General features: G+C 37.1%; 1 protein-coding gene across 2 annotated transcripts in view; it reads left to right on the top strand.

Moving 5' to 3' along the window:
- Nucleotides 1-18,897, top strand: part of LOC104891593 (hypothetical protein) — a 29,372-nt gene that overhangs the window by 3,459 nt on the left and 7,016 nt on the right. Inside the window, exons 3-13 of one of the 2 annotated variants that reach the window (XM_010677301.3) lie at nt 2,190-2,371; nt 3,456-3,639; nt 3,978-4,068; nt 8,988-9,148; nt 11,954-12,043; nt 12,136-12,297; nt 12,584-12,645; nt 12,755-12,845; nt 15,894-16,057; nt 16,209-16,416; nt 18,082-18,627. In XM_010677301.3, the coding sequence (XP_010675603.2) occupies nt 2,190-2,371; nt 3,456-3,639; nt 3,978-4,068; nt 8,988-9,148; nt 11,954-12,043; nt 12,136-12,297; nt 12,584-12,645; nt 12,755-12,845; nt 15,894-16,057; nt 16,209-16,416; nt 18,082-18,627 (1,941 nt within the window). Of the gene's footprint in view, nt 1-2,189; nt 2,372-3,455; nt 3,640-3,977; nt 4,069-8,987; nt 9,149-11,953; nt 12,044-12,135; nt 12,298-12,583; nt 12,646-12,754; nt 12,846-15,893; nt 16,058-16,208; nt 16,417-18,081; nt 18,628-18,897 lie in introns of those variants that run through there. The other variant, XM_048642725.2, reaches the window with a different exon arrangement.

Genomic DNA, 18,897 nt, shown 5'->3' with positions numbered 1-18,897 from the left:
GTGCTATTAAAATTTCTTTCTGTATAGTGTTTCCTTTTTAATTGAAGCACCCTTTGCAGTCCCCTTTCGTGACTTTGTGACTGTTAGTGGAACTGGAACTGAAAAATTTCCTTCTTGAATTAATATTTACTTTGATGTACTTATAGTAGCATTAATTTTCGAGAGTCAAAAGTCTTCTGCAGCTTTGTCAGTTGCTTAATGACCAATCACATCCTGCTGTAATGAGTGACGCGGATATCATTTCCTTAAATGGTTCCGTTTAGTGTTTATGATATTCGAACTCTTCCCTTCCCTTGTATATTTGTCACGCCATCTGATAATATCTCCCAACCACCTTCTTCAGCCTTTTAACATTGTGGCCTGTGAATCATCAAATTCTTGTATTATCAACACCGATAAAGTAGAGTCTACAACATACATATTTTTTCTCTCATATGCCGACAATAATTTAACAAAAATCGAGTAACATTCCATACGTTGTTGGGTATAAAGATCATTTGAAATAGATGTTTATTTTGTTATTGTCCAATTTTCATTAGTTCCATTAACATTCAAGGGTGTAAAATGCACATAATTGTAGAAGATTGCTAAATCTGATTAGGAACGTACCGGGTATTTTGGGGACAACTTCCAAATATCGTTTTTCTTGTACATATTCTTTTTGTTATTTAATAACTTGTAATCAAATCCTAAAAAGTACCTAATTATACAGTACATTTTCCATCCATTTGTAATGAACTAGCCTAATGGAAATTGATAGTGTAGTCATTGCATTACTTGTTGCTTAGGATTCGCTTGAAGAGGAAGAAAGTGAGTTAATTAGATGAGGGAGAGGCGTAAAGAGAATGAAATACTCTATAAATATAGGATATAGGCATGTTGAATATTGATTAGAATTTCCTCTAATTTTATTTAGCTTTTTGAGAGAGAATAAGCCGTTAGAATCCTCGGGCATATCTTTTAATTTCTAAATTAACAGCTAATTCAATCAAAACCACCTTTTTCATTCTTTCATCATGTTCATTGCAAAACGAGTTCTGTTATAATCTTGGGTTGAGGGGGAAGGCGCACCTGTTCCAACTGAGATCTGCCTCTGACCATAAGCTGTCATCAGTGAGTGCTTTATGCCAGATATCTTACTAGAGCTACTGACATCATAATACCTTTGTTTTTTTTAGTTGCAACATTTTAATTCTAATACACTCACCAAAAAGTCATTTGTCGTAACTAAAAAAAACAGAGGAAGTACTATAAAGACAAGAAAAGACAAAGGAGCTGATTGGTCTATTTTCATCCTCCCAAGCAACGAAGTCTGTGTCGTCATCCAAGGGGAAATGAAATAATTAGGTAGCCTCTTCTCTTTAGCTTAAGAGCAAGCACAAACACATTGTGGAAGTTGTTCCAGAATCTGACTGTTTGCAGTGTGCCAGTGTCATATCTCATGTCAAAGATGATCAAAAACTCAAAACGAGCACTGTTTGGACGAGTGAGAATTGTCGATAGGGAGTCTATTGTATCAAAAATGTTTTGAGATAAGAGCAACATGGTAGCAATTGCGGTCTACAGACTACAGAGAAAAAATAGATTTCTAAGGTTCTTATCAGAAAGGAAAAAAACATGGAAACAGAATGTAAGCGATTGAAGAATATCATCACTGTAGGATTGAAGATCTTGGGTCTTTCTGAGAAAAGAAGAGTGTGAAAAGTATGCTTTACAGTAAAGTTTTTAAAAATTAAAAAGAAGACTCTCAGCCTCTCCTTCCCAATTGTTTGGTATATTTGGTTAAGATGCTCATACCACTTTCTCAAGCGCTACTTTATTGCCTGACCTGCTTTGGGGGAATAATTTACTTTGCTTCTTTTAGGCTAGGGCGACTGTGCCTTTTGTGATTAAGGACAACCCGTCCTTCCTCTTATACTTATTTCTCTGTTTACGTTGTTTATGTTGCTATTATAAAATGGTCTTCGCATTCTATTTTCATACATTTGGTGCTTAAGCTATATGTATAGGTTTCTGCAAGCTTGGTTATATATCTTCTTTTAGTAATAAAGAGCATAATTAAGAGTGGTTTGCAGGAAGGATCCATGTTTCTAAGTATTGACTTGTCCCTTGTGTAGTCTTATTGTTAATTTTTGCTTGCAATGTATGTTGACTTTGTGTTTGTTTGCCCCAATTCCCTTCATCTGCAGGATCTTGATGAGTTTAAATCCATCCTCAAACCTCGAGTGAAATTGATTGTTCAAAATGATGAGAAAGAGTGGTTCATTGTCTTTGTGAATAGAGCTCACCCGAGCAACGATCAAGCTACCAAGATGGCAAAAAGGGTGTATGCGAAGGTAGAAGTGGAATTCAGCTCAAAGAAGAGAGAAAGGTAATTTTCAGCAGCAAGGTAGCTGTCATTGCTGCAGTATGTCATTTTAAGAGATTGCGTGACTTAAATTGTTGACTTATGGTGCAGCTGTACATCACTTAAATGAGCTTTTATGACCGGATATGTTGACCAACTAATAATCAATAATAAGATTGTACGATTGATCTGGGGATAAACTTTTTTTCCCCATTTTATCGTTCTTGGGTTGTTGGCAGACTTTCGCGAAGTGTGATCATGACTACTCATAGTGGCAGTTTGATCAATCTGTATGAATCATTTTCTGAGTGACTCTTATAATCTCGTTTCTAGTTATATGGGCACTTATAATAGAAGAGGGTTGCATTGACTTCTGATACAATAACCATGCTAGACAGTTTGTGTGCTTACTATTTGCTGTTCAAACTCTTGGTAATCTCTTCATCATCAGGGAATTTGTTGATGCATAATGTGTTTTACTGGGTACTGGTGGTTCTCATCGTAGTTACCGATGAATATCAACCAAGTGTTCTTTTAGCAGTTCACATGGTGTTTGGTCAGGATTTTTGGTCTGTTGTAGAAATGCATCTGATCTTAGTTACTGCTGATGTTACTTCCAGCCTTAGACAGAAGGCAATATGTCTAAGCCTGCACGTTTTAACTCCTTTTAGGAATGTGGACCTCCTTCACCTTTAAATAGGTAGTGAATTTTCTACTGTCAGTAACCAAAGTTGATGTGCATGCTCTACTGGGACCTTTTTGGCTGTTCACATTAGTAGTTATATAAATTTTAGGACAAAATATTTAGGATTGATAGTGGTGGTATATTTTACCTAATGTATCTAGTAGCGCATTGTTTATACTGATTTTGGAGTATACATGCTCTGTCTCTTCCCAGTATGCTTTTATACATTGTTTTCTGGCCTGTGATATGTTGGATTCAACCTACAAGGCTACAAAAGTAGAAGTGTGGTATAATTATGGAACACTGACAGCAAACTGAGCAGCAACTGCTGAGAATGGGGATAGAGGGATCTCCCAGACTTTTCTGCTGGCGAATTGGGTGAAAGTTATTTTCTCCTTTTTAACACTGGAAATTTTCTCTTAGGTGTTGCAAACTAGACATACATGGACCAGAAGCAAATTTTTGGGAAGATTTTGAGTCCAAGATCATGGAGTGTATCCGCAATACACTGGATAGACGGGTTCAATTTTACGAGGAAGAGATTCGAAAGCTGAGTGAGCAGCGATTCATGCCAATCTGGAACTTTTGTAACTTCTTTATCCTGAAGGTTCTCATAGTTCTATCTTTATTATTAACTAAAAAGTGGCAAATGAGGGATGAATTTGTATTGTTGCTGAAACCTATTGTTTATGGACTGCATTTTTAGTTGTTTCAAGCAACAAACATCCCAGATAATAATTAGTATAATTTTTTCCGTGGAGTTGCTTATATCTGTTTAAAATTACTTGAAATTTGAGAACACGTTCTGTTTCTGCTGTAGTTCTTGCATGTACCTAGAAGTATATATTCTGAAATTAATCCTAATATTATATATAAAATATTCTTGGTATTCATAACCTTAGTTCTTGTGTTCCTTTTGACCTGAAACTGTCTTATTTGCTTTAGGAAAGCTTGGCTTTTATGTTTGAGATGGCTCATCTTTATGAAGATTCATTACGCGAGTATGATGAGCTAGAGCTTTGTTACTTGGAAACAGGTAATTTTTCTCTTATGCCTACTTTATTAGGACAGTGCATCCATGAATTAAGAAATCCTTTCGGCTGTTGAGAACTTTATCATATTTGGGTGCTTAAGTTATACTACAGATCATAGGTTTGGCTGTGGATATGTGAACTCTGAACTATTGAATTTCATAACTTCAAGAGTAGATATTGAAGTTTCATGATTTTAAATACTTCCTCCGTTCTTTTTTAATTGTGTTGTTTCCCTTATTTGGAAGTTTTATATTAATTGCAACATTTCTTATTGGTAACATCTTCTCTCTATCTCTCTCCTATCACATGGGTCCTACTTTTTATCTATCTCTATCTCTATCTCTATCTCTATCTCTCTCCTCTTGACATGAGTTTCTTAAAAAATGTTCCAATGGGGTATGTTGCAACTATTAAAGAACGGAGGAAGTATATCCATAAGGCAGTCTCGTATAAAATCCTTTCACAATTTACGAGTGCTGAGCAAAAAAGTCAATAGGTGCGCGTAAATCGATGTCCTTGTACCTCTATCCTCTTCTCTTTCTCTTCGCTCATTCTCTCTCTTAGTGGCTTCGGTTTCTCCGACTGTCTCTATTTATAGGCTCTTCGTGACATTCCTCTGCAGATTGAGGGGACATCCTCAGCCTGTTCTTCACAGATCTGATAATGGAGGTTCTATTAGGATGCAGGAGAAGGGCTGAAGGAAAACATGATGGGTGGTGGATTAGCAGGTGCTTGATTCCTCCTACACTCCTGGCAGATCTGTTGAAAAGAGAAGGTTTGGCAGAGTTCATGGTTGGATAAGGGAACATCCAATTCTCATGGAACAATTTGGAGTTAGGGTCTTTTAGAGGGTAAGTTTGTCCAGACTCCAGATGTTTGACATGGTGTGGACGGCCACATTTTAGGATTGTAATTGATAAAGGGATGCGAAGAGATGGTGGCTGGTGGCAATGACAATTTCACTAGCCAGTGCAACAGATTGTTGGTGGTTGTGAATGTAGTTTCAAAGTGGTGAGGGACAAAGTAGATGCTCTCTTTATTGGCGATCTGAGGCTGGGACGCTGGGTACGGTCATGAACCTTTACTTTCTGACTAGGTATTTGAGCTGAAAATGTTCAATGGCATGTGAAGTGGTGTGTGTGCGCTGTGCGTTAATGTGAAGTGTGTGAAATCATTTAAAAAGGCAGCGTGTCAGGTAGTGAATTGTAGTATGAAGCAATTGCTATAAACATCTGTTTGACTTGGGTAAGATTTTGATCTCCTTCTTCAGATTGTTTAGCTGGAATAATCAAAGTTTTAGAGAAATGTGTCTATAATTAAACAAATTGAAGGTTTCGCGGAACTGGGTCTGTGATACATTTGTAAGGGTTCTGCTGCTGTAAGTGATAGATCTACTGATGTACTCCTCTTTATAAATATTACGCCTAGTTTGAGGTTCGGTCGTGGAGGTGAAATAGCTTGAGGACCAGAACTTGATTAGGATTAATTCTTCCACTCATTCTAGCTCTTTATTCCAAATAAAAAGGCCAATGGTTATGTTTTGGTTTTGAAGACTCAAATGAAGTTCAAGCTGTTATTTTTGGTGACTTCTGGGGAGGTGGATGGGTCTAATTCTTGCAGTGTGAGTGAGAAATCTTTGTCATATGCATGTTCCAGTTAGGGTTGGTTGTATAGACGTTTCAGCTTTCCCATTATTAGGAGGTGAATTCAGTGGATTTGGCGTAAAACCAATAGTCTAAGGAAGATAATGTTTGTAAACGTGTGTCGGATGGGGTTTTGGGTAATTGGTCAAGTTCAGGAGGGAAAAATGGATGGTTTTAGTCCTGTTGAGAGTGGTATCAAATTATGCAACCTCAAGGCACTGCCATCTTACCAACGCAGTGGAGAGGCAGTATGGAGGATGATGATACAGCATTAGACTGTATTTGAATATTAATATGAAACCTTCAATTATCGTGTAAGGGAAAGTTTGGTAACATGTTGCATCGCTGGATTAGTTTTGGAATATCGAGCTCGAATTATTCATTTGAATAATCTATCATGATGATTATGAATCCAAGAAGATCTTTATTAATGGCACATTTGATATCACTGGCTCACTGCCGCATTCCCCTTTTTGGTTTTAATATTTTATTATTTATATGATATAGGCTCTATTATGAACTTGAAACAAGTCATAATATTCGTGTTTATTGAGGAAACTGACAATAGAAATCTGGAACTATTTCCTTTCTTTCTGGTTTCTAAATTTTAGTTTTTGGTTTCTGGAAAACTGACGATTTGCAATGGAAAACGATAACGTACAAGCTCTAAGAGCTTGGTTATTTGTTTGCTAGTTTATAGTGGATTGTGAGAACGTCTCATCTTACGGCTGTAGTCTTCTTTCTTGATTCATTACTTGCTTATCGACAATAAAGTGTGAGTATTCAACCAACTATATCCATTGTGCGAAAACATTGTAGGATACTATTTGTTCCTATTTGCTTTCAAGTGGTCGTATCTTATGATATTTAGTGGATTAGTGGTATGATTTACGTTCTGAATAAGCTTCCCTTTCTTTAAGAGGCTCTGGATGGGGAAGGGCAACAAATATGAATGGAATAAGTTGGTCAAAAACATGATTGCTTGCACGGGGAAGGATAATATTAGATTAATAGGTATGTGGGTCAAGAAAACGGTTGCGTCAACTTGGACGATTTGTTTTAAGCCTGGCCTCCCTGGTGTCTTTTGGTTGACTTTATCAAAGGTCAAGTGTCCTGCAATTTATGAGTGGCAAATATGTGAACACCAGTTAGCCACCATCAAGTTTTTGATGATAAGATTGGAGTTTGAGTATCATACCTTTCACTTTCATCATTAAAGTATGTGACAAGGGGGGTGAAATCTTTGAAAGTTTGGTATATATAAGTGAATAAGTAAGGGCATCTCTTTTGTGGGATTATTCTTACTATCTTGCTTTTTTTCCCCTTGATATCGTCTTATCGTCTTTGTATCTGAGGATCCATTTGCTTCTTATATATTAATGGGGATCAAGGTCATCTCTATCCTTGCTCATTTCTCGTAATACAATTATTGTTGTCCATAATAATACTTCCTCCGTTCCATAATGATCTTCCTTTTTGCCCTAGCCCTACATATCTAGGAATGTGGATTTTGCTACTAGAGGGGGGGGGGGGGGAAGGGAGGTAACAAACCAAGAAAGTCCACTACCACCAAGTAATGATAATGGATTGAGGAGGGGATGAACCAAACAAGAAGAAAGAGAGTAGTATTTGATTCCGTTTCTTAGAGCCCAAAAATATTGAACCAAACATGCTCTTAAATAGAAAGAGGAATAACCTTGTGGAATGGTGGGAGTAGTTGTTATTGATTTTGTGTATTATTCTTTTTTCAATAAGTTATTGTTATTATTGTTGTTGTTGTTGTTATCAATTATTATTATTATTATTATTATTATTATTATTATTATTATTATTATTATTATTATTATTGTTATTATATAATTATAATTATAATTATTAGTGCCATAAATTTATATGATCATCATCATCAATAAACCATCATTATCATTAATGTTATTATTACACCCTATTTTCGCTTATATCGGTATTATGGATACTGGAAAAAATCTCGGTTATTAGTGTTATACTTTAATATTAGTATCTACAAAAAAGAAAATTATTTTGAGAAATGTGCAAAATGCTGTTCTCGGGAAAATTTAAGTTGTTTTTAGAAGTTTTTGTTATTTCTGGAACTTGTAATATATAAATTCCATAATTAGGAGTGATGAATTTTAACAAAAAGAAGATAATTGGAGGATACAAATTCAAGGAAAAGAGAGGAATGCTTAGGGGAATTCATAGGAACCAATTATTTTAGAATCTTGTGAAAGTATAGCAACACACACCTCTATCTTGAAACCTTGGAAATTTCAATTGTTGGCTACGTTACTCCGACACCCTATTCAACCTCGCGTGTCGCGTGTCGACTCGACACGACGCGCGACACGACGCGCGACACGCCTGGAAATGGGTGTCGATACCCGTATCGAAAAAGTGTCGCCTATCGACACCCATTTGACAAAAGTAAGAAGAAAAACGCAGAGAAAAGGGTGAAAATATACCTATTTTGTTGAATTCTCTTCAAAATTTGAAATTTAGGGTTTACAAGGTAAACCCTAGATCTGCTAATTGAGGTCGAATTACACAAAAAAAATTCATACTTTATTAGGGCTTTTACTCAGGAGGTTAAGCCGCACATAATGGTATGCGTGAGAAGAGATGAAGAGAGAAGAGACATCATTGGCGGCTGCCGGCTGCCGGCTGCCGGCGACAGAGAGGAGCACTCAATTGGTTTTGCTTCGAAGACGAAGAGCCGTGTATTTTTATTTCTGGTGAAGAATTAAGAGATGGGATATTTTTGTTATGGGCCTCTGTGCACATTGAAAGCAAAAGTACTGCATGCTTTGTAATTTTGTATGGACACCTCATTTGGGCCCAGGTGGCTTTTACTTTAAAGCAAAAGTACTGCCTACTTTAAAGCAAAAGTACTGCCTACTTTAAAGCAAAGTGTTATTATTTAATATAAAAACAAAAAAGTATAATAGTATAAATTTTCTAAATATATTAGTATTGATTTTATTTTTATTAAAATAAAGTGTCGGAAATTTTTTCCGACACTTTCAATCATTGACGTGTCTAGAATATTGGTCAAGACACTCTATTGACCGTGTCGGAGTGTCGGCCAAATATTTGGAGTAGGGTGTCGGATCCTCCGATCCCTACTTGGATACGACACCCGTATCCGTGTCGGAGTAACATAGATTGTTGGTATATACTCCTATCTCATGCCTTTAAAGTTAACACCTACTGTTTATGGGTGTAGGTTCTAATTGTTGGTATAAACCCTAACTTTTATGCAGTAAATGTGAGTGGAAAGAGGAGGGAATTTGGTGGAATGGATCAAGGTGATGATCAAGCTGCACTGCTACATCCTGGAATTAAACAACTGGCACAATTCGTTCAAGATGATTCTTTTAGAGAATTTGAGTTCCGTCAATATCTTTTTGCATGTCAAGCAAAGGTATGAAAGTGTTCTTTCTTATTTTGTTTGGCTAGATTAATTTGACACTGTTTCATTTTGAAGCTCCTTCTTGAGCATAGGACTCTATTACATGGAAAAATGGGCTTGACACTTAGAAACTCTACTCCAGGTACAATTGTACAGAAGTGCAACCTTCTTACATATTGGCCAAGCCTGATACTTGGAGTTGGAACACACATACTGCTGGATATTTGTTATTAACTTTGTGTAACTTAGGGAATTTGTTTCAGAACCATATGTTAGATTTAATCTTACGGACCAAAGCAAAATCTTTCCTAGATATGCTCTCTTGTTCTTGAAACGATTGATCCTGCTGGCAACTGCTGTCATATGCACTTTCATTTCTCTCCTGCCTCCACAGAATTGGATAGGATGCTCTTATACTGATATATTTCACTCCTAGCATCCCAACTGCATAATCTGTCGTGGGGGCAGATAGTATCTTGCCTAAGCATATCTCTGTATACATACTTGGTATATGGAGATATCTTTAATTCTTACTTATTAGCTAAGAAGTCCCGGTTATCAACGGCAAAAAATATACACATTGCAAGTAGTAGTAGTAAAGACTGCAGTTGGCCTTTTGTCACGTGTTATTTTTTGTGGCTCTTTCCATTCTGACACAAGCAGTATCCCTTATGTTTTCGAGGTTTATCAAATTCCTCTGAGATTCCAATTGTCAGGCGTCAGCTGGAAGAGTCTTGCTGTTGGTGATCCTATAGAAAGCTATTTCATTTCTATCTTCTCTTGTTGGCTGCTGAGTACGAACGCTCCTAATCTGTTTGATTCATTTTCTTGTTTGGTATCAACTTGCGGGCGTTTGGCTGTACTTGTAGGGTACATCATATTGGTGGGATTGTATTATCAATGCTTTGTAATATATAAGTGACAAGTGAGGATCATTTTAGTTTAATATAGGTGTTGCTTTCATTCATCTTTTGATAAGGAGGGGGATTTGACAGGGAAAAACTAAGTCATAGGAGAGGTCCCATTTGCGATAATTGATTGGATATTGAAGTGGCTTGTAACGGATGTATTTAATGTGATGGAACAAATCACAGCAAATGCAAAGAGAGCTTTTAGTTTAATATAGGTGTTGCTTTCATTGCATTTTTTCCTAAGGAGGGGGATTTGACAGGGAAAACTAAGTCATAGGAGAGGTCCCATTCACGATAATTGATCGGATATTGCGGAAGTGGCTTGTAACTGGTGTATTTAATGTAATGGAACAAATCACAGCAAATGCGGAGAGAACTGTTAATGAAGTCACTTTAATGGGTTTCTGCAGTAAATCTACTAAAGGATTCACTGTACAAGGACCTGAATAGTAACAAGAAGAACAAGCAGAGTTATATTGATAATCCCCAAAGGGACGAAAGGCTTACAGCTTTTGAGAGGCTTCTCTCTCCAATTACAACCACGAAATAATTCTCAATTCATAACTCTACCTCTATTCCTTTTTTTATAACCAAAGCTACTGGCCAAAAGATGCCTTTCTTCTCTCTAGATATTCGAGATACTTCTCTGTCATTTTCTCACTACAATAGATTTCCCATGAATCATCATAACTAACTCAATACAGAATAATATGAGTCACCGTAACTAACTCAATACAGAATAATTAAGGAATTGCTTTGCTGCCCTTGCCCTTCTTCTATAGGTGAAACAAATAGGTGGGTGTATTGCAGTTTCTAACCTCATAGCTGCATCTTTTCTTCAGATAATGAAGAAATTTTTGAACATAATACTATGACCAGTTATCATAATCTGAGTAATTTTGTTTGGTGAATGAATAGTTATTTCACATAATTTGTTTCATTATTAATTACACAGTTAAGTAGTATGTTTAATTGCTTTCCAATAATTATTTAACATTCATTAGCAACCTTTAAAGGTCAATAAGTTCCTGCAAGCAAATTAGAAAATCATATAAGTGCCCCATTCCTTCATCATTATAGGCTGACACAACTCATATTTTTAACAAATTGAATGCCCTTGCCTCATTCTTCTATCATGTGGATGTTATTTTGTTGCGATATAGTTTGCTTTTTTCTCATACTGTTCACCAATACTGACAAAAGAGTAATGGGAAATAAATTAACATGGCAAGGAAGGACATGATTTTTATTGAGACATTCTAAAAAAGGTTTCTCAGATAGTCAGAACAACTCCAAATTCCGTGTAGTGTTCTATAATTGAATGACTGAGATTTACTCCTGTGGGATGGGCTTGAATGTGTTGCCCTTGATATGATGTTCCGCTGGCAATGTGGTAGTGGTAATTGAATGGTATTGGTTCCTTGAGGTGGTGGACAGAAGTAATATCCAGATTCTGTTGTGTTGCATTTAGAGGATAATCATTTCAGTTTTGATGCCATAAAGTAGAGGATGGCTGTGAATCCTCTTTGGAGGTTCACATGTACAAATGCTATGGGCGTTGTGATTAGCAGGGAATTATAGGATCTTAAGAAATTTGTTTGACCTCTATGCATGGTAGTGTTGCATAATTGTTGTCTCTTGGGCCTTTGGAGCTTTCCCATGATTCTCTCTCTCTCTCTCTCTCTCTCTCTCTTCTAGAATGTGACTGGATAGCTTTTGTGACACCCATGCACAACTACAAAGCTGAGTGGTACCATCCATATTATGCGAATTGTGTTTGATTTATATATGTTTTCTGAACTGCTTTTTACACGACTACTTTTGCCTTTGTGACCTCGTCATTTTACAATTTCATTGTTTTTCTTTTGCCGCTAGCTTATGCAGAGATTTGTGCTGATGTTTGCAGCTTCTCTTCAAGTTGAGTCGTCCTTTTGAGGTAGCATCCAGAGGTTATTCATTCATCATAAGCTTCTCAACGGCATTGGCCCTCTATGAGGTAGAAAATTTTTGCTAGTTTTTTGTTGTTTAGCTTTCATTCAAGTCTTATTTTGCTTTATTTTTTAAAGTTCACCTTTCCACATCATCCAGAGCATATTACCATTCTGTTTGCGTGAAGCTTGGGTAATAAGTGCCTGCTTGGCTTTGCTTGATGCTACTTCTGCAAACTACAAAGATGGACTAGTAGCCCCTGATGTAGAAAAGGAGTTCTATCGACTTCAGGGTGATCTCTTTTCACTATGCAGGGTCAAGGTTAGATTTCTCTAGTTATTGGGAATTTGTTGGGGTTGTATTAATGATTTTTTTTTTTTTAATTTCTGCGAGGCTTAAACTTTAGTTGAGCAAGGAATTACTGTTTGATAGATAAAGGAGTTATCGTATCATAACACCTACGTAAAATAAGTTGTTAGATGTCTTACATTTTATTACACATGCATAAAAATGTACTTGTGTGTATGTCTATGTATAAACTGCTCTTTCCCATGTCCTCCCTCCCCCAAAAAATATCTTCTCTGTCTGATACCGGTAGCTATGGCAGTTTATGAGGCTTGCTTACTTATTGGGATTTGGGACCGATATTGAAAGAAGTCCTGCAAATAGGTAAGTTGCTTCACATTAGGTGACTACAGATGCGTAAAATTATTTCAGGGTGGCATGTGCCTTCGAACATTTTTCTGCTGCTTGACTTGATACAGTTTTCTTTGGACAGTGCTTCTCTCAGCATGCTGCCGTGGCCCAAACCGGCAGTTTGGCCCTTGGTTCCACCTGATGCTTCTTCAGAAGTTCTAGAAAAAGAGAAGGTAATGATTTCAGTTGCTACTCTCGAAGTCCTCTATAAGTGTACATGATAATTACTAATTACTGAGTTATGATTTGTTGAGAATTCGGCGTATTACTCCCTGTATATCTAGAGTAGCTTAGTTGACTGTCTCACAAATATTGAGATAAAGACTAATTATGGGTGAATTGACAAATTTGTTCTCATCAAAGGCATTGCTTACAACATTTTGGTAATTAAACTTTCTGATTAGTGACGCAAAGAGAGAATTGCTAAAGAAAAATTTGAAAAATAACCAATATTTTGTGTCGAGGACACAAAATGAACTCTCTGAAGGACAATCTCATGGTAGACACTCGTTAAGGGAAGGATAAAGTATATATATTGCTTTGCTTTCCTATGTTTAGATTATAAAAAGGGAGAACTATCATAAAATAATGAAAAAGTTGTACAAAAATATTTGAAGAACTCTTCAACAAAGTAAGATTAAACTAAATTGCAAGCAACAAACTTGGAAGATTGAAGAAGTTAAAGTAACCTCCTTCAGCAATGATCCTATCACAGTACTTTCTCAAGGTTAGGATATACGTCTCTATTTAAATTTCTAGCCAGCATTGCTACTCGCTTGTAGAAAACTGAGAGAAATCTTCTGTGGGCTGCTAAACTTGGAGTGAGAAGGGTTTTTGTTGGGTGAAATTGGATGAGTTTTGTTACGTGCAAAAGTAAAGCTCTAGGAAACTAGGACCTCTTTGTTTAAGAACACTTCATGTTATGAATGAAGTTTTTGAGATGTGGCTATGGAGGTTTACTTATATTAGGCAGCCCTTTAGGAAGGTTGGTGGCAACATGAATCTTTATCTTCGCATGAGTTATTGTTTGTGTACCCATCCCTTTGTGGTCTGGAACAACATATGTCAGCTGTTCGTTTTAAGGTAAATGGTGGACAGAGTCCTCTTCTGGTATCATGCATGATGTGCAGATCTTTCTTTCAATCTTCTGTTTCTAGGCTCTCTGAGGAATCGGAATGTTATGGTGATGGTGACCAAATCGAATTTATGATTTTCTATTAGTTTCCAGACTATATCGTGGGCTCAGCTCTTGCTGGGCTCCTTAAGTTTCACCATTAAAGGGTGATGCAATTATTTTTTTACTGGTTCTCCAATTGAGGCGGCGTTGTCTTTTCACATGGAGTTCTTTGTGTAACTTCCTTAAAGGATTCTTATATCCATTTGATCTACTAGGAAATTGGAGGTTTCAGAGAAGGCCTTGACATAGATAGACTACTGGTTTTGATCGGCCAATACAAATGCTAAGCTGTACATTTTCCTTGAGGTGTGCATATAAAGTAGTTGATGGTTAATGTTAAAAGAATCTAATTAAAAGCCAAGATTTCAAGGGGATCTATGTGTTATACCTCAAATGCTGCAGCACAGCTGGCAAAAATCAAAGCGGCTTTTTTCAGATTTTATTTTCTTGTGGTTATCCTGTCTCAGCATCTCTTGCGGCCTTAAGAATTCTGTGCAATGTGGGTTCAGTGCAATTCCTTTTTGGAACTTTTCCAAGTGTTCAATGTAGCTAAAGAAGCTCATTTGGCACTTGTTCAAGTTCTTTTAGGGAAGCAAAAATTAGGATCAAGTTCTTGTATTGTAGTTCATCCCTTGTAATTGTAACCGGAAAACCCTTCACAATCTTACTGACTGTAGATATTGATATTTTACTAGTTAGTTTTTCTGTCCCCCGAATTCTTCTCTGAGCTCCTCCTGTATACAAGAAGGATAAGGCTCCTTTGCAATTTTCAGGGATCCAGCTTGTCCCCAGTGCTCCTAATGCCTAGCATTATGGCTAGTTCATATGAACAAAATGACATGGCAGTAACAGTATCTTTCTCAAATCTCAAGATCACTTGACCATTGCCATTTTTAGCATGAAGGCTCATGACTTTGATGAGGGATGCTGAAACCTCGTTGCGACTCTATTCTATGAAGCTCCGGGAACTGTGATCTTTCAAAGAGTATTAACTTCTTTTCAGCGATATTGAGATCAGTTATGTCCCTTTGATAGAACTGTTCTCGACACCCTTCTTTTTGGCAGCCACTGTTTCTTCTGATGGTTTAGCATATTTGCTTCTGCCAAAATTCACTGTATAATCTTGAAGCTTCAACAATGTCAGAAATTTGAGTATGCAAATTGATGGGAAAAGGTTATGTCCCATAATTAGTTGAGTTTTTTCACGAGAGCTTATGTGACAGGATAATGGCAAATAAGCTTCAAATTATAAAGTCGGAATTATATCTATTTGAACATATTTAGGAAAATTGTTGCATGAAATACCTTATGATTTTCTCCATCCAATGGGCATCGTAGTAGGAAGTTTTAGTTTCTACAAAAATGCTAGGGAATTATATGGAGTCAATAAGAGAGAGAGAGAGAGAGAGAGAGAGAGAGAGGGGGAGGGAGGGAGGGAGAGAGAGAGAGAGGGGAAGAGGGAGGGAGAGAGAGAGAGAGAGAGAGGGAGAGGGAGGGAGAGAGAGAGGGAGAGCCGGAGAGGGAGGGAGAGAGAGAGGGGGAGGTGGAGAGGGAAAGGGGGAGAGGGAGAGGCGGAGGGAGGGGGAGGGAGAGAGAGAGTATATGCACCCAAGTTATTTCAACGCGGTCTTCAAACAGTGATATATGATCCAGTGGACCTTTTTGATAAATATAAAAAATTTAGAACTTCTGTTGCTTCGTTGATTATCATTTCTTCTCTAGTGGTCAGTGGTGAATAAACTTAGCCACATTAGGTGATTAAATTGCTGTGGGACTGGTCATTTTATATTTGATTTATCTTCAATATGCTTTTTGATTCTTTTTGTCAGAAAAAAGTGGCTCTCTGTGTAGCCTTTTGCATGTTGCTTAGTATGTTGTATTCTTTGTTTATAGAGAAATTTCTGTTTAAGTTGGATTATTTTTCTATCTGTTCTGAATTGTATATAGTGAGAATCTCCTTCTAGTAACAAGATCTATGTCTTAATTCATCTCCTAACTGATTGGATGGGCTAAAAAGACTATTGACTTTCATTGGTGTGTCCAGATGATTCTTCAAGCAGGTCCAGTAGTGAAGCACTTTGGTATTCAGAAGAAGTTATTGCCTATTGAGCCCTCTGTTCTTCTCCGCGAAGCTAATAGAAGAAGGGCTTCTCTATCTGCTGGAAATATATCTGAAATGTTCGATGGACAGTTATATTTTAATGAAGGGTGGGTAAATGGATGGAGTTCAAATTGTGACTGTCTTGCATGTTTATGTCTCTGTTTGTACAATCTTAGATAGTCTGATGTCTTTATCTCTCTGCTAGAGTGATTTGAACTTTTCTGCTCTTTTAAGTAACAATGCTGCATATATTTACAGCTTAGATGTTTCAGTAACTGCAAATCCTCCTAGCAAAGCACCTTCACCATCCATGCCAAGGACTAATTCTACTCCAGGAAATTTTGAAGGGTCTATTGATCAACCTATGAGGCTGGCAGAAATCCATGTTGCTGCAGAGCATGCTTTACGGCAAACAATTTCTAATTCCGACCTATGGAACTCTTTCTCATCTATTGAAGAATTTGAGGTACTGTAATGTACACATGATTGTGACTGTCTTATGGCTTAGATCATTTTGGTGGTTTGTACTGAACTTTTTTTCTGTTAACATCTGCCCCTTTCTATATAGGAAAATACCCTATTTTTTCTGATACTGTAAATGCAGACTCTGGCACCTTATATCTTGTGTTAGTTTTCATGAGAAAATATGAGGGATTTTGGAATATATACAAAAACCATGTGGCAGGTGACACAGGTTATGATTAGCTATCTCACTTTCTTGTTTCTCATTCTAGTTGTATATACATATACGCTTCAGCCGTTCTACTATAAGTGCACATAGGAGGATTCACATTTTTTTAAGGAGCCCGTGTGATGAGGAGAGAGGTAGAGCAAGATAAAAAGAGGGACTCATGTGACGAACAGAGAAATAGAGAGAACCCTTTAAGCGAATATAGAAGTATTGCATTTATTTGCAGCTTCCCAAGAGGGAAAGTGTTGGCACTTGTGGAGGAACTATGTGTGTGTAACTGTGTATAAAATATAAATAGAACACTTGTACTTCTATACTATTTATATACTATTTTTGACCACATACTATGCAATTATATACTTCCTCCGTTTTTCATACTCTTATCGTTGAAATGTGCACAAGGACTAAGGAAAGGAGAGAGATAAAAGAGAACCCCCATGTGCTAGGAGAGAGAAAGAGAATATATTGCCAAAAAGTCAACGTTGCAAGTAATAGAGTACTTCCTAAAATGGGAAACTTTGCATGTACTAAAAACGGAGGAAATATATAGCAAAATGCTATGTAATAGGTTGCCTAATTATTCTCAATGTATATTTTAAAATAATTTTTTCCTAAAATCTACTTTGCAATTAAATTGTTTCTGTGTTCGTGTCGTGTAAGCTTCGTATTTCTCTCAATAACTTTATTTCGTGTTGTATTGGTCTCAATCGTATTTTTCGTCGTGTTAGAGATTCTGAGCTCTAATGGGCAATGGCCATCCACATGTAAATCTCAAGTGTGAAGAAACACATTAAAGTGATGCCCTGAATGAGAGAAGCCACCAAGGAAGTTAAATGTCAAGGGAACATAATTCCAAGAGCATTTATTTACAGGGATATAATTTGCCTGCACATCTTTGGTATAGTTGGGGAAGAAGATTGAACATCCTTCCCATGACTGACTTTTCCCTGCACAACTTTGGTATAATTGGGGAAAAAGATTTTACATCCTTCCCATGACTGAATTTTTTTGTCCTGCCACAATGAATTTTCACTCAGTGGCCGCTGCAAATCACCACCACCACTACATTGCAAACCTGACAACTATCGCAGTATGCTTTACCATTTATAAGTACTCATCAATTCTTGTTTCTTCACAACTTGATCCAACACGGGTTAGAGAACTGGAGAAATGGTGAGGGGTATGGACAGTGAGCCATGTGGTGGGGAAAAGAAATAGAGGTAGAGAGAGAGAGGGAGGAAGGGAAAAACGAAGAATTCTTAGGCCTAGTTCTTTTGGAATGAATTAATGGAAATTCAATTCAGTTCAGAATAACTTTATTCAATTAATTTGGCAGGTCATATTTAGAAGAAGTGCTGTGCAGCTTGTATTCTACATAATTCTTTATTGGTCTGTCTCTAAAAACTTTACACATTCTCCCAATTATACAATGCATTGCAGAAAAAATACTTGGAACTGACAAAGGGAGCTGCTGAAAATTACCATCTTTCCTGGTGGAGAAGACATGGAGTTGTTCTTGACGGTGAAATTGCTGCTGTATGCCATAAGCATGGAAAGTATGACCTTGCCGCGAATTCATACGAGAAGGTCTGTGCTCTTTATGCTGGTGAAGGTTGGCAAGACCTTTTGGCTGAAGTACTTCCAAACTTAGCTGAGTGTCAGAAGATGCTCAATGATGAAGCTAGTTATTTACAATCTTGTGTGAGGCTACTGTCTCTGGATAAAAGCCTCTTCTCAACCAAAGAAAGACGAGCTTTTCAGGCAGAAGTAATTTGCCTTGCACACAGTGAAATGAAGCATCCAGTGCCACTTGATGTATCATCTTTAATTACTTTTTCTGGGAACCCTGGGCGGCCATTGCAGCTTTGTGATGGCGATCCTGGTACTTTGTCGGTGACCGTGTGGAGTGGCTTTCCAGATGACATAACCCTTGAGTCATTAAGTCTTACTCTCATGGAAACCCACAATGCTGATGAAGGTGCTAAGGTATGCTTGTCCACCTCTGTTTGCAGTATCATTATATTCCCTCTGTTAAATAGAAATATAACACTTGCTTTGTCGAGTTGTTTAAAAATAAATGCAACACTTGCTATTTGGGTTTTTTTCAAAATTAATGTAACCTATTTTGGCATATGGGTATTCTCTATCTCTCTCCTCACCCAAAAGGCAAAGCTCCCTTCTTTTTTCCATCTCTGTCCTATTCTTTTTTTTATAAGCACACCCAAACCAAATGTGTCATTATTTTTGAAACGCAAG

This window comes from Beta vulgaris, chromosome 4 (assembly GCF_026745355.1).
Source record: "Beta vulgaris subsp. vulgaris cultivar EL10 chromosome 4, EL10.2, whole genome shotgun sequence".
NCBI classification, from domain to species: domain Eukaryota; kingdom Viridiplantae; phylum Streptophyta; class Magnoliopsida; order Caryophyllales; family Amaranthaceae; genus Beta; species Beta vulgaris.
This window is presented reverse-complemented; position numbering and strand designations above follow the sequence as displayed.